The following is a 15,658-nucleotide window of genomic DNA, read 5'->3' as shown; positions in this document are numbered from 1 at the left end:
GGAGAGAGAGAGATGCTTAACATGGGATCTGATATTCTTAAAAAAAAAAGAAAAAAAAATCAGTATACATGCATTGTATCCCTGAGATTTTCTTCCACCTACAAACAATGGTGGATGCCGACCCTGGATCCTTTTTTATTATCATATTCATCACACAAACAGAAAACCCATCCATTGGATTTTCAACAGAAGTCATATTTGTCTACGAAACACTGACATTAATTTACATGTGAGACCATCACAGAACATGTAAACCTGTTGAGGGATCTTTCTTATAATCCCCTCACAATGTCTCTCTAGCTGAAAACTCAAAACTCAAAAGCCTTTTGCATGTTGAACTCTCTAGCTGAAATTCAAAGCCTTTTGCATGTGAAGTTGAACAGCAATTTTCTGGATCAGTGATTCTTTCAACTTTGAAAGCTCTCACTCTCTCTCTAAGCCCGCAGTTTCATCCGTCGTAGAGAGATGTACGCCAAAAGGCGATAGCCGAATACCATGATAATCATCGCCCATGCTTCCTTCATTCCATTATCTAGAGCCACCCCATTGACTGATCTAAAAATGTGGTTGTACTGGACCTTGAGCAGCAGCCTGTATGTGTGATAGTTGAATGAAATATATCGAATCCACGATATGAACACCGGAACCCCCTGCAACATATAAAGTCCAATGTGCTCAGTATTGCATAATTAAAAAAAATCTGACTCAAGCTCGGACTCGTCCAAGTGACTCGAACCGCCATATGCTATACCTGAACGAAGAAGCCGCCTGCCAGCATGAAAGTCATGACAGTTACAGAGGCCAAGGTCGTTGCCTTCTTTATGTCCATTAAACTTGCACCAATCGCCTGTCCCATACCCTGAAGATGGGGATGGATATCATATAATGTGTGAGATTCAAAACTTATATGGCATATAGAAATCAACAAAATCCTCCTTTCTACTTTCTCACTCTTCAACGCTTTTATGCAGGATTTTAACCTTTAAGTTCATCTCAATCCGAAATATGAACCAAGGGAAACATTAACACTTCGAAAAGGGTTCAGCTCTAGACTACTTTGTGTCCCTCCATTAGCAGTAGGGGTATAAAAGGGTTCGGTCATCCCGGATCTGACAGCCCCCAAGTTAGAACCGGACATGGACCTTGACCCGGATCCTTGAAATGATGGATTGGGTCGGGTCATGGTCAAATACACACACACACAAATATTGGGTCGAATGGGGTTGTCGACCCCATCTTAGACTCCGAACCTAGCCCCGCCAGGTCCACCAAGAGGCTCCAAGCCCGGACCAGATTAAAAAACCCCAATTATCACCCCTACAAAAAATGCATATGAATAGGGATGGCAACGGGTCGGGTCTAGCTACAACCCGGATCCGGACTTGAATTGTATTTGGATCAAGGTTTTGCACCCGGACCCGATCTTTCAAGTCCAAAATTTAGACTCATATCCAGACTCGAGGTTGGTCTACCCATTGAGTCACAGGTTTGGTTGGGTCCATGACTTCAATGCCACCCTATAACTATACGCTTCTTTTTTTCTTTTGGAAAAAGTTTATATAAGGATGCTACCTTATAATGTAGAACTACAGATGCCCCTCAGAAAACTATCGGTAAAGAGAGTTTTAATGTTGAAAAATTTGATTGATCATCTCGACATCGAGATGTATGACTATGAAAAATAAAAAGATTTTAAGTCTCAGAAATAGTGCATTTTAGAACATATTATATATGCCGTCCATTTTCAAGATTTTCATATGTTTATTGATCTACTTGATTTTAACCAATTTTTAAATTTAGAATTTTACAATTAGATATAAAATAGATTTTGAGATAATCCTAATACCATTTTACATCAAAATTATATACCATGATAAAATTTGAAGGGAACCGTACCTCTACACCTATGGAGGCGTCCGTATGCCACTTGCACCTTTTTCTTTTTGCCTTTTTTTTCTTTTTACCTTCATATACCCATATGATTGGCAATATTTACAGTATTGCACAACATTTATGAATACCCACATTCCTTACTGTTTAATGTAATAATTGGCAATTCCTAAGAAACAAACGTATTAGCAACATTTATGAATACCCGTATTATTTGGGTTGGGTCAGGCTGGACCCCAACTTGAATAGTATTCGGCTCTAGATTATGGACCCGGACCTGTTTCAGGTCCAAAATTTGGACCCATACCCGCATCCGAGGTCAGATCTATCCATCGGGTCTTGGGTCTAGTAGGGTCCATTATGTGCCATAGTTGCTCAACCATGAAAAGCAAAGAGAGAGAAAGAACGAGATACCTGAGCAGCAACAATGCTCAAAAACACAGAGAGCATGCTTAGGAAGAAGGCAGTGGCACTGAGCTTCAAGCCAGCCATGAAGTAGACAATGAGCAAGAAAACAATGGGGAGGAAAAGGTCAAGTGGAAGGTCACTTATGTTCCTTGCCATGAAATAGGCACTCAGCCTATACATATCCACTGCCCTCTCCTTTGCTAGCATAGCCCTCTCTTGTGGGAATGTGAAGATGGCAGTGAACACAGGGAAGAAGCCCCAAAAGACAGCAATGAAGAATAGAAGGCCAGCCTGCAAATTATGATTTTCTTGTTATCATAACACATGCACTAATAAAAAATGGCCACAGTTTCCACGAGTCCTAGGACTCATACGTAGAAATGAGTCCCCTCTTAAAAATCTATTATTGAGATGGATTTTAGGCCTAATCTTTAAGGAATATATAATCTAGATTAATAATTTGTAAAACAATAAATTTTTAAAACTAAAAATAATAATGTCATGAAGAAAACATTTAGCCCATTGATTTTGTTTATGTTTTGGAGGGACATTCATTTGTATCTATCTTTAAGATGGATCTTTTATGTCCCCGTGAGACTCAAATGTAGTAATATATAATTTTTTAGTACAATTATAAAATGCTTCGTAGTGTGCTATATATATATATATATATACATATAGCGAGAGAGAGAGCGAGAGCGTGCACCTGGTCTTGGAGGCCTTTTGGGGTAGAAATGTCAGAGCGCCACCAAAGCAAGCCAAGGATGATGGCAGTGGAAAGGACCTGAGTGATCCTCATCCAACTGAGATATTCATGTCTTCTCTCTTTTAAACCCCTCTTGAAGAGGATAGAGAATTGCTGCCACCAACTTGCACCCCACTCTCTCTTTTGCTTCAACACCTTGCTCTTCGCCTCCTCCTCCAATACCCCAACCTTACACGACTTCTTCTTCTCTTTGTCTGCGGCTCTGCTTTCGTACGCCTCCGCTAGATACTGTTTACTACAAATATTAGCTTTGAGAGATATAGATTACATGTTAATTACTTATAAAATTAGCTCCAAATATTAGCTTTGAGAGATATAGATTACATATTAATTACTTATAAAATTAGCTTTTAGAGAGAGAGAGATTTTTATCCATGGGTACAGATCTTACCCATCCACATGGAATAGACAATCATACACAAACACACATTTGTGTTAGGAAAAAGTTTATACACAGCCAAGGCTCTAAACAATCAAATTAGAGCCCACCTCAAAAATTTCACTAGAGGAGGTTGTTTTGATGCCCAAATATCCTCAAATTGATCATCTCGACATCAAGATGCATGGACATGAGAAAAAAATAGATTTTTGGAAATAGTGCATCTTGTAACACATTTTTTGACCGTTAATTTTCAAGATTTTCAAGTTTTCATAAATTGGAAGGCTTGGGGTGTATTACAAAGTTTAATATTTTATTTTTTTTAACTTTGAGTTTAGTAAATGAGACACTCAAAACTACCCAATTTGAAATTTGGTAGACAAAAGTGACTGTGACTTCCTTGTATATATTTTTCCGTTACATTAGCCATGGCAAAAAAAAATTATATCCTTTTGTGAAAGTATATTATCCATTTACTTCGGGTGGTAAAATACTAGTCCAGTGTAGTTTTAGGATTCAAATTTTGTAAATGCAATCTTCCAGCAACTAACTTAAGATTAAGCTCGTCCAATTTTTGGATGGTCAAATTTAGGTGTTTAAAGACTCACAATTCAATAGTTTATTTTAAAAAAAAACCCTCATATCGCAATTTTAAAGTAGATCCCAAAAATTTCAGATAGAAAACATTCCTAGCTTTTTGGCCTTAAGAACAGATGTATATCGTGCTCTCACTGGAGTACTCTATACATGCTCTCATGAGGGATCACTAAACATCTCACACCCCAACCCAGACAGAAATGCACACATACACATTCACACACAACAGTATACACCTCACACCCTCAACCCATACTCTACGCACACAAATGCAACACATTTATCCATGAAACATGACACATACACATACACATACAAGAGAGTGAGAAAACGAGATACTAAGATAGCCGATTTTTTCGAGTTTTAAGAGAAAGAGAGGGAGAGGGACTCACATCTAGCACATCTGATGGTGTTGGTTTCCCATTTCGCGTCTCGGTCTCCGGGCTTTCGGTCTGCACTTTGTCCTCCAAATCCGACGGGATCGATACATCATTGATGTTTCCATTAGCGAGGTCGATGAGGAATTCAGCAGGGTTCATGGCAATCAGTGGAGAGCATCCAATGGAAGAGAAGTAGAGCATGGTCTCTGAGGCCTTTCCAAAGTAAAGCAAACTTCCCTTTCCCAAAAGAATGAGCTTATCAAACTTGTGGAATAGCCTACTGGATGGCTGATGAATCGTAGTCACCACTGTTTTCCCAGCCTAATCACACACACACACAAGTGACCACTTTTGCTTCGGTGACATCCAAAAGAGAGGCTTCTATCTCACCTATTTTCATGAGAGAGAGACAAATGTGCGAAAAATCAAACCAGCTTCAGAAACCAGCCAAGGGCTGTTCCGAGTAACCAGTAAATCGACCGGTTCAACTGGCCTAGTTAGGCAAAATCCCAGTGTGGTCAAAAAGTGTTAAAAAATATAACAAATACAAAAAAAAGTGAAAATTAAAGCATACTTAGATAAAGAATGTCCAACCGAAGTTGAAAGTAGTAAAACAAGTGGTTTTTCTAAAATCTATTTATACTCAGAGGCATTTTTTAAATTTTTCAAAAAATAAAAAAAATTTAAAAATAAGTATTTATAGCCAAAACACTTTTCAATACGGGCCCAAATGATAAAAAAAACATTCAAAAGCACATTCCAAACAAATTTTTTATTTTTTTGAAATTTATATATATATATATATATATTTTTAAAAAAACCCCATCGGATCACCAAAACCGACAAAAACCAGAACATGCCAAAACCCGGTTCCGAGTTGAACCGGCTGGTTCTAAGCTGAAACCGGCTGAGCTTGGTAACACTGAAAGAGTTCATGAGAGAAAGAGAGAGATTATACCTCAGCTATGTTGTTCAACATTTGGACAATTCTGAGGGCTGTGGTGGAGTCCAAGCCGGAGGTAGGTTCATCAAGGAAGAGCAATGAAGGGTTTATAAGGATTTCATTCCCAATGCAAACTCTCTTTCTTTCACCCCCTGAAACTCCTCGGATGAATGACCCACCAATCACAGTGTCTTGGCACCTATGCCCAATTTGTATCATGCACAGTATGAAAGAAAATACGAAAAGATAAAGGCAAAAGTTTATATAAAGTAACAACTTTAGAAGCCTCAAAATGCTAAATAGAAAAGATTGTTTCGAAATTAGAAACCTCATCATCTCGACCTCAAACTGTATAGGTATAAAAAATAATAATAAAAATTGCGCAGCAAAAATATTGCATCATGGAATAAGTTATTTGGGCCGTTTATTTTCAAAATTTTCAAATATTCATAGATCCATTCTATCTGTACTGTTTTCATAATATTAAATTTCATAATTAAGACTGAACATGGATTTTCAAGCCATTTTAAAGTTTCCAAAACCGAAACTACATCTTACGACAAAAGCTTTAAGGGTGTGCCTTGTATACTATGAGGTGGGCACCTTATACAAACTTTAGCCAAAGATGAAATATAAATTTAAGTATTTGTAATAGGAGAGTATACTATGAGACTATTTTAATTCTCTAAAAAGAAGTAACAATCGCTTTAAGCTATTAGATGTGAAATTAGGCTGCTGGAAGCATACCATTGACTGAGGGAAAGGGGTTGGAGTTGTGGTGGTAGCACCCCATACGTTAGTACCACGTTGTGGTTTCCATTCCTACTAATACTTTTACAAAATCTAACTCTTAAGCTATTTGAAAAAATAAAACGGGTCGGGCCTGTCTTTCCCCACCGAATTACCCCCCAAAAAAAAAAGTGTACCATTAGCTGCGCTCTAAAATAAATTTGATCAAATTTTGGCACAAAAATGACAAATCCCAACAATTTTTAGATACTTGGGTTGCTTGTGACCCTTGTATACAAAAGATAATTTTCTTCTTGTATTAAATCTCATTTGTAAATGGACAACTTGTCAATGAATTGCATCATTTTCTTGGAAATAAACTATAAATGAGTCATAATTTGGTAATTTGGAGAGCATTGTGGAGCCTAATTACTTCTATTTTGGAAACTAAGCAACCAAATAGTTACAACTTCATAAACCCAAATGTGGAAGCTTAGTGACAAGTACAGCTATTTATCATAAGTTTAATATATCATTCGATTATTATGTTTTTTCTTATGGAATGTATCAAAATATTATTATGTTTTTTCTTATGGAATGTATCAAAATATTTTTATGTTTTTTCTCATGGAATAAGCGTAAATCCCCTATAGAAAATTTTTACTTAGGAAAAATTCTTTAAAATCTGGTGCCATATTTAGATATGAGTAATTTAGACCTACTATTTAAGTAAGTTCGAAATTTCTTCCAAAATTTAAACTTGAGATGATAAATTCTCAAGCTATTTTTTAGGCAATGGTTGATTACTTTTTAAAATTCAAAATTTTTAGCTACCTCTAGTGTTCATTCAAATCTTCAAATATGATGGCACTTTGTACTACTTTTTATGGGACTCATGCATGATTAATTAAAGGAAAAAGTTTATATAAGATTGTTACCTTACCTCTATTGCTATGGATGCACGCCAAAAATCCATTGGAAAAGGTAGTTTTAATGTTGAAAAACCCTTTGATTGATCATCTCGACATCGAGATGTATGACCATGAAAAATAAAAAGATTTTAAGTCTAAAAAATAGTGCATTTTACAACATATTATCTACACAGTCTATTTTCAAGATATTCATATGTTTATAGATCTACTTGATTTTACCATTTTTAAAATTTAAAATTTTATAATTAGATATAAAAATAAATTTTGAGATAATCCTAATAACATTTTACATCAAAATTATATACCATGATAAAATTTGAAGGTGCACCTTACCTCTACGGATGCATCCGTATGCCAACTGCATCCTTAATTAAAAATGTTACCTTTAGCTAAATGGTGAAAGGCTCTCTTATTATTGTACAAGTTATTTATTTATTTATTGAGATAATATAATGGAGGCCCATATTGCCACGACATATGCATGTCATCATGGTAATATCAAAAATATTATCAGCCCTTTGCTTCAGTGATGAAATTCCATAAATTGAAGTAAAAAATAATAAATTAGTAATAGTTGCTAAGGTTAGAATCTACATGCACGTTTGGTTCGCTTGAAAATATTTTTTAGAAAATATTTTGATGTGAAAAATTATCTCATATCATTAGTTGTGAGAATATTTTCACACGTGGTGTGAAAGATGCATAGGACTGATTGATGTGAAAATTTTCTTATAACTAACCACATGAAAAAATGAGGAAATTCTTTCACGTAAAAATACTTTTTAGAAAAATATTTCCACGCAAAACAAACGTGAGAAGAGGCATCGGGGTATAGGGTGCCAATATGGTACTTGGAGTTGCATTCTCACCCAGTCCCCGGTTAAGATTAAAAACAAGTAAAATATCATAATTAGAACTTATAAGAAGAGTGTCTTAACGTGCACCTTTGTAACAGACCTTTATAACAATCAACGTGTTCAATAAACGTTATTACGAAAGTCGTAATACCTTTCAAGGCCGAGCTCGTGGATAACGTCCAATGCTCTTTCCTCCTTTTGTTGCTTCGTCAAGGTTTTAGGCAGGCGAAGTAGGGCCGCATACGTTAACGTTTCTTTCACCGTTAAATGGGGGAATAAAACGTCGTCTTGAGTAACGAAACCAATCCTGCCCTCATAACAACAACTAATTATTATGACAAATTTTCATTCAAAATTTATTTAAAAAGTTTTTAATTTTTTATTAAAATACACAATTTTCTTATTTAACAAAGAAAAAATATAGCATCATGTGGAAGATTGAGTACACAAGTACCGTTCCAACAGTCCACAAGTACCCTTCCAACAGTTCAGATTAGTTGATTTTATTTTTTTACAAAGTTTATTTCACATAAAAATTAGGGTTAATATTGATTTGGGGTCAAATTTTTTTGACACAATTTATTTTACATAAAAATTAGTTGTAGATTCATCTTATTTCATTGTGGGGCGCACTCAATAAATAAAAAATAATTCAAATAAAAAAAACAAGTCTAATACTACTGAAACATTCTAGGGTCTTTTTTATTTTTACTAGGTGCTCCTGCCCTTGTTAGATGCAAGGACGCCCTGAAATTTGAAAAAAAGTAAAAAATAGAAAAAAGCAAATTAATTGGTGGCCCTCGAATAGATTCTCTTTGCTTAAGCTAAAGTCTTTCAAATCCTCATATGTTTCACCTGGTTTTTCAAAACCTAGCTCTTTCGGATAATTTCCGATAATTGCTTGGGACTTACCTCGTATGGTAAGGGTCCCAACTTGATTATCCCTAAAGCATGCCGTTTATATATATATATATATATATATATATATATATATATATATATATATATATATATATAGGAAGAAGTTAAGATTAGCCCACTAGTTTAGATTGAACTTGGGTCGATCTGACGATCATGGATGTCCGATAGTATTTGAAATTTTTTTTTTCTACAAATTCAAATCACTTGAAATTTTAGGCGTGTGTTTATAAAAAATATGTGAATACCTCGAAAAATATAAAAAAAATACTTTACCTGAAATAAATTGACCAAAATACCCTCAAAAAATTTTGAAGGTATTTTATTCATTTTGTTTTTCACGAATAATTTTTTTTATATTTTTATTAGGTACGCCTTGATGAGAAAAACACTCTTCTAAAATTTCAAGTGATTTGGATTTCCAAAAAGAAAAAAAAATTCAAGCACTACCTGACATTCGTGATCGTCAGATCGGCCTAGATTCAATTTGGGCCGTTGGACTCATATGTTCATATGAACTAGTGGGCTAATCCAAATTTTTTTCTATACATATATATATATATATATATATATATATATATATATAAAACTTATGTAATGTTTTATTATGTCCCTTCTAAATCCCCACTAACCTCTATTTTAATTTTAATTTAATTTTATTTATTTTTTAATATTTTATGGATCAATAATTTTGATTGATTCAAACTTGAACTGAATCATCAATGCAACGATCCGACATAGATAGTTGGATGAGTAATCTGCACTATAGATTTGAGTTTCAAAATATTTGGTTTCTACATATGTGTATTAATTTCGAAACTTCATTTTAAACTCAATGAATACACCGTTGCAATATTTAAATCCCTGTAAAACTATCTCTTTGATATCTGCAATTTGGAAAATATATTGAAGATATTTTTATGTTTCAAAATTACAGAATAATATGAATTTTTATTTATTTTATTTCTAAAAACTCACCCGAAGACTTCTCTCGATCATTCAAAAAGCAAAAACATTCTCTTTTTCGAAATATAAAATAAAGAGCCCTCCAAAGTACAATAATAAATAGAAAAATATATAAAGAGACTATTTACTTTTGATACAAAGAGCTCCCAATCGTTTTATCCATCAAATTTCAAATCAAGTATTTGTAAGAGTATAACCGAAGTTAAACTTTTTTCTTTATCGAACTTCACGACATAACTCAATTCATTCAATTCAATATCCAATGACTGAGAGTAATTGTGACTTCTTCACATAAGATAATAGTCTCATAATATACCATCCCTATAAGACGATATCGGCGTTGTCTGATACAGTGCCGGGGAATGACATTGATGAAAAGTTTTCCATGACTTATTTGAAATTTGGATTGAGACAAGTAGTGGTGGTGGCCGACATTGACCTGTGTTAGCGGAGACTTATATACGTGGGTCGTTTTAGATCGACACCAACCTTTGAAAAGCTTTGAGTTCCAAAGTCCAAGGGATACTTGGAGAGTGGAAATCATAGTTGGAAATTTCACATGCAAAAATCAATTAAGTAGTCCTAAATTTGGAAAATAAGGAGTAAACTTGGCCCAAAGGGGTTTTCAAGTTAACACCGTTTAAGATTAGATAGAACCAACATGTTCAATCAGCCAGATTTTTTATCAATGCCTTGGCTAGCTTAGTTTGAGCAAAAGCCTAATTTGATTGAAAATTAGTAAAAATCATTGTATGATTTTTTTGGTTAGTTAGATTTGTTGGGTTTGACTAAACAATAATGGTTATTTTTTTGAGTCCATATAATATTTTTCAACTATTGTTTATATGCTTTATTTATTTTTAAAAATACTGACTTAATTTGTTCAACTAAAAGTTCTGACTGGTCCAGATCCTTCATTTGGTTTAGTGTTTGTTATCATTCTAGAAACATTCTTTCTCAATATTGTTTTATTTCTATTTCTAATTTATTAATGATTAGGGGAAAAAATTTATTTAAGATATTACCAAAGGGTACGGTTTGTATAGAGCTTTAAACAATCAAATTAGAGCTTACCTTCAAAAGTATCGAGAAATGTGGTTTTAATATTGAAAATATTTGTAATAGCCGTAAAATATTTTTTCATCTTTATTTATAAAGTTTAAAGCTTAAAAAATAGTTTAGATCGACAAATCTATGAAAGCTTGAAACTCTTGAAAATTGACAGTCCAAAAATGTATTACAAAATACACTATTTTCACAATTTGAAATCCATTTTTTTCTCATGTCCATGCATCTTGATGTCGAGATGTCAATTTGAGGATATTTGAAAATCAAAACAACTATTTTTAGTAAAATATTTGAAGTAGGCTCTCATTTGATTGTTTAGAGCCTCGGCTCGATATAAACTTTTCCCATTACCAAAAGCCATTGATTTCCACCCTCCCTAACTCAATATGCCCAACGGTTTAACTTATGGTAGTTTTCATTATTATTTTGCTTAAATCTCTTAATGACGTTTCTCAAATCCTTTTCCAATAAAAAAGAAAAAGGAAAAATCCCAAAAGTATAAATTCATGAATATTCACACAAATTTACTACCTAAATAACTCTATTGAACATTAATACATACAATAAAACAAGTATAAGCCAAAAGACATAGCCTTTGGTCACCGTTGAAGTCTAGTTGGTAAGGACACTTGGCTCTTGCCCGAGCGACCCGGGTTCAAGTCCCGGCAAATTTTTTGACCTTTTGTTTTGAGCTCATCTTTCCTCTCTTCCCCGACTTTTGTTTATTATCCCTTTGCCCCTCAATTGAATTAATCATGTCGAGCTTATCATTCGCCTTGTAAATACAATAATATATTTAAAAAACTTTCAATGGTTTCTTTCTTGTTTTTTTTTTTTTGGAAAACAAGTTATATATGGCCGCGGCCCTCCTAAAAAAGTAGGGCCGCACCTTCAGAATTAGCAGGGATGCATTATCATTGTGCCCAAAAAAAGCCCTCAAATTGATCATCTTAACTTCCACTAACTGGATTTAAAAGACAAAAGTTTTCAGTCTTAAAAATAATGCTGTTGCAATACACTATTTAGACAGTCCATGTTCAATTGTTCGTAAGTTGTCAAAGCTGCGCTATTTTAAAGCCTCAATTTACATAATTAGGGTTAGAAATAGATTTTGAAGCCATCATTGCAATTGGAGCTTCCAACGCAGCATTTTCCAGTGGTACTCAGAGGCGCGACCCTACTTTTTTCACAAGGCCACACTCGCATGAACTACACAATTTTTCTATAATTTGCAAAACAAATTAAATTGTTTTCAATTTAATTAAATTTTCTTCTCCAGTGTTTTTTTTAAAAAAACATGGAAAAGGGGACTTGAAATTGAAAAGCTGAAAAGAAAGTCAAAAAAAAAATGCTCCAAATTTTTTGAAGTGGAAGTGTAGGATATGTTACCTTCTTTTGAATGTTTTAGAGTAAGGATGTTCATTGTATGTGATGGTTCCTCCTCCTAGTGTTGTGTTCTTTACTCTCCCACTTAAGACATTAAGTAGGGTTGTCTTCCCACTACCTGAAGGTCCCATTAGTGCCAATACTTCCCCTGGATCCACACACCCACTAATCCCATTCAATATCTCTTTCTCCATTGATGCCCTCCTTCCTTTCAATACTACCTTGTATCTTACATCTGAAAACTGCAGCCCAGAAGAGAGAGAAGGAAAAAAAGAGGGAGAAGAAAATGAGAGTGAACAAAAAGGAAAAAAATATGAAAAATAAAGGACAAGAACACATTAAGATGACACTGAACCCAACTCTTTTATGTTCCAATTCAAACTCATACATGGAATATAGAGAAGAAAGAAAAGGGGGGACTTCTCATCAAAGATGGAAAAGAGAAAATCTACCCATTTTTGGTTTGCTGAGAAATAACCTGAAAATTAAATGAAAGAAAATGTTGCCCCGCTACTTTTCTCTTTATTGGTTTGTCTTTATTGCACTATTACTTCTTCTTTTTTAAGCTCCAAGACATTAGATGATAATACCATAGTAAGATGTTCATTTACACATATAAATTAAAATGCATTTGTGCCATTTTCTTTCAGTTATATTTTTCTTTGGAAAGCCTTGAACTAAGGCGAAAATGAACAATATTTTTGCCTATAGGCTCGCCACCATCTGATTTTTTTGGATGGTGGGAAAAACTCGACCATCAGTATGTCCGTTGCAGTATCGCCATAGACATAGTAGGTTTGTGGCAGATTAAACCCGCAATTAACCTATTATGCCTCATTGTGGGGGCAAAAAACCTATTCACTTTGCCTATAGGCTTTAGAAATTTTTTATTTATTTATTTATCTTTTGTACTTTTTTATCTTTCTATTGTACCTTGAGAAAAATAGGCAGAGTTGGCTCCATCAAAGCTGGCTTACGCTTCCCCATTTCGACGTCGCCCTCCAACTTCATCGTCTCTCCATATTGCACTAATAATGTACAAAATTTTAGAAATTCATAAAAAAAACCTAAAATTTAATTAAAAAAATAAAATAAATAGTTGATAAATATTTAATGGGAAAAGTTTATATATGGTTGCAACCATAAAATGTAGAATCACATACACACCTCAAAAATCTATCAGGAAATGTTGTTTTAATGTTGAATAAACCCTCTAATCGATCATCACGATATTGAGAATTATGAATATGAAAAAAAAAAAAAAAAAGGTTTTTGAGTCCTGAAAATAGTGTATCTTGCAACACATTATCTAGACAGTCTATTTTCAATATTTTCATATATTTATAGGTCTACTTGATTTTAAACATTTTTAAAATTTATAATTTTCTAATTAGGTATGAAAATAGATTTTAAGATAATATTAAGAATTTTTTATAACAAAATTACATGTTATGATAAAATTTTAAGGTGTGCCTTAATTGGATTGTTTAAGGTTGCATCATTGTAGAAACTGCATCCATATTTAATATGGACAGCTCCATTTTTGCCCTTTTTAGGTGGGTGAGGTGCCATCTTAATCCGGGACCACGGTGTTCCACCATAATTACTGAGCCAAGAGGATGAAATATAAAAATTACAAAAAAAAATTACATAAAAATATGCAGAGTATATCAAAAAAATGAAAAGAATTAGGATAAAGAAATAATTTATGTTCTTTCCGGTTAATTCAATCGGATGTCAGGCCCCTACCAATATTTGAATTAGTGAGTAGTATCAGGCCCCTACCAGTATTTGAATTAGTGAGTAGTATTTGGAACGAAAAGTGAAAATGAAAGCCACAATGTGCAACTCGTGTGTTACTACCACAACCTCGGCCCTTTCCCAAAATAAAAATTAAATTTGTTTCTCTTACAATTACTGTCGACTTCGTTGAGGAGGCCGGCCCTTTCCCAAAATAAAAATTAAATTGGTTTCTCTTACAATTATTGTCGACTTCGTTGAGGAGGCCACCGAGATCGGCCATGTCGTCGGGCGGCATGGCAAAGCCAGCGAGAGAGAACGAGAAGCCGAGGCTCGCGCTCGAAGCTCGACTCAGAGCAGTCGAAGACTCTTCAATGAGCCCCCCACCAATTTGGGAAGTGAATTCGTCGGTGTCGAGCTTCAGCTGCACACTGCGAGACTTGCGTATGTGCGAACGTCGGCTTGGTGATGCAGTCATTTTACGGCCAAAGCTCGACTTCCGGCTCCCTGCATTGTTGTCTTTGTCCTGCTCAGTGGACGATGATTTGCTGATGGATTTACGGTCCAGCACCTGTAGCTGCTCCGACCGGGTTCGAGTGAGCCCGGAGTTGTTGGCTTCCATTCTGGTAAACATAGTGAGAGAGAGAGAGGAATTATGTATAGGACCACTTTGTTAAGGAAATTCATGAGAGAGAGAGAGACAGAGAGGTGTTTTTTTGTGTGTTTAGGACCACTTTGTTAGTTGGGCAAAGAAGAGATGGAAATTAGAGTTAAAGCTCCTAGAGACACAGTTTTCCAGGACCACTATCTGGTTTTCTTTTCTTCATCAATAAAAAGAGGAAGATGAGAGAGAGAGAGAGAGAGAGAGAGAGAGAGGCCTTGTTTTGGGCTTGGACACTAACTTCTTCTTTTGTGCCAAACTAATTATATCAAACTTGAGAGAATAATGAATTAATGGGATTACAACACAAATGAAACAAAAAATTTCAGTGGAAATCTTGATAATAAACCTTGGGTAATAATGCCAAGAAAGAGACCCCTTCTTAATTTAGAATCGAAGTATTAATAAACAACGAAGACCATATTTTAATCAGTAGAAAAATATGAGGACTCATTGACTGAAATTTCAAAGGAGGTTCATTAAGTGAGTAACGAACTTAACAATAAATAAATAGGATACAGGAGAGAGAGACTTACCCTTCAAAAAAAAAAAAACCGATATAACACACACATACATAGCCTAGAGTCAGAGAGACTCATCTTCAACACATGTTCCAGCGTCCTCACCTTACTGCCTCCTCCCCTCCAAACAAAATCGATCCAACAAATACACAGAGAGAGAGAGAGAGAGAGAGAGAGAGAGAGAGAGAGAGAGTTACCTTTGAACTTTGAGAATGGATATGGTGAAAAAAAATTTGCAGGGTCTAGGTGGCTAACTGCACTGAACCAGTGGGCTTGAATTTCAGAGTGATCCCGCCTCCTTGCCTCCTTTTATGATGAGGGCCTGGGAAGATTACTAAAATGCCCTCTCCTCAGGGGCTGGATGGCGACAGCCCCTTTTTTCCTTAAATTGGGCTTCTGTCTTTTGATGGTTCTCCATGGAATATCTCTTCTACCCTTGATTTCTTCATTTGTGTGATTGTGTCTTCCCCAATAAAATCGTGCTTTCCAATTTCAATAATATCTTCTAAATAATTAT

At 34.7% G+C, this 15,658-nt stretch overlaps 1 protein-coding gene across 2 annotated transcripts; it reads right to left on the bottom strand.

Annotated features, from left to right (window-relative positions):
* Nucleotides 1-87: 87 nt before the first annotated feature.
* Nucleotides 88-15,447, bottom strand: ABCG22 (ABC-2 type transporter family protein). Of its 2 annotated transcripts, none has more exons than XM_088862072.1 (11): nt 15,339-15,447; nt 14,200-14,582; nt 13,153-13,247; nt 12,223-12,461; nt 8,033-8,188; nt 5,379-5,562; nt 4,433-4,741; nt 3,005-3,292; nt 2,305-2,589; nt 752-859; nt 88-650 (listed from the first exon to the last, which is right to left on the bottom strand). In XM_088862072.1, the coding sequence occupies exons 2-11, from the start codon at nt 14,579-14,581 to the stop codon at nt 435-437; spliced, it is 2,262 nt and encodes a 753-aa protein (XP_088718198.1). In that variant the 5' UTR covers nt 14,582; nt 15,339-15,447; the 3' UTR covers nt 88-434. The 2 variants fall into 2 exon arrangements, with proteins under 2 accessions (XP_088718198.1, XP_088718199.1); XM_088862073.1 differs by lacking the exon at nt 15,339-15,447 and adding an exon at nt 15,157-15,273.
* Nucleotides 15,448-15,658: the final 211 nt, after the last annotated feature.

This window comes from Amborella trichopoda, chromosome 3, assembly GCF_054954075.1.
Source record: "Amborella trichopoda isolate Santa Cruz 75 chromosome 3, AtrichopodaSantaCruz75HAP2 v2.0, whole genome shotgun sequence".
Taxonomy (NCBI): Eukaryota; Viridiplantae; Streptophyta; class Magnoliopsida; order Amborellales; family Amborellaceae; genus Amborella; species Amborella trichopoda.
The sequence above is the reverse complement of the archived record's forward strand: the minus strand, read 5'-3'. Positions and strand labels throughout refer to the sequence as shown.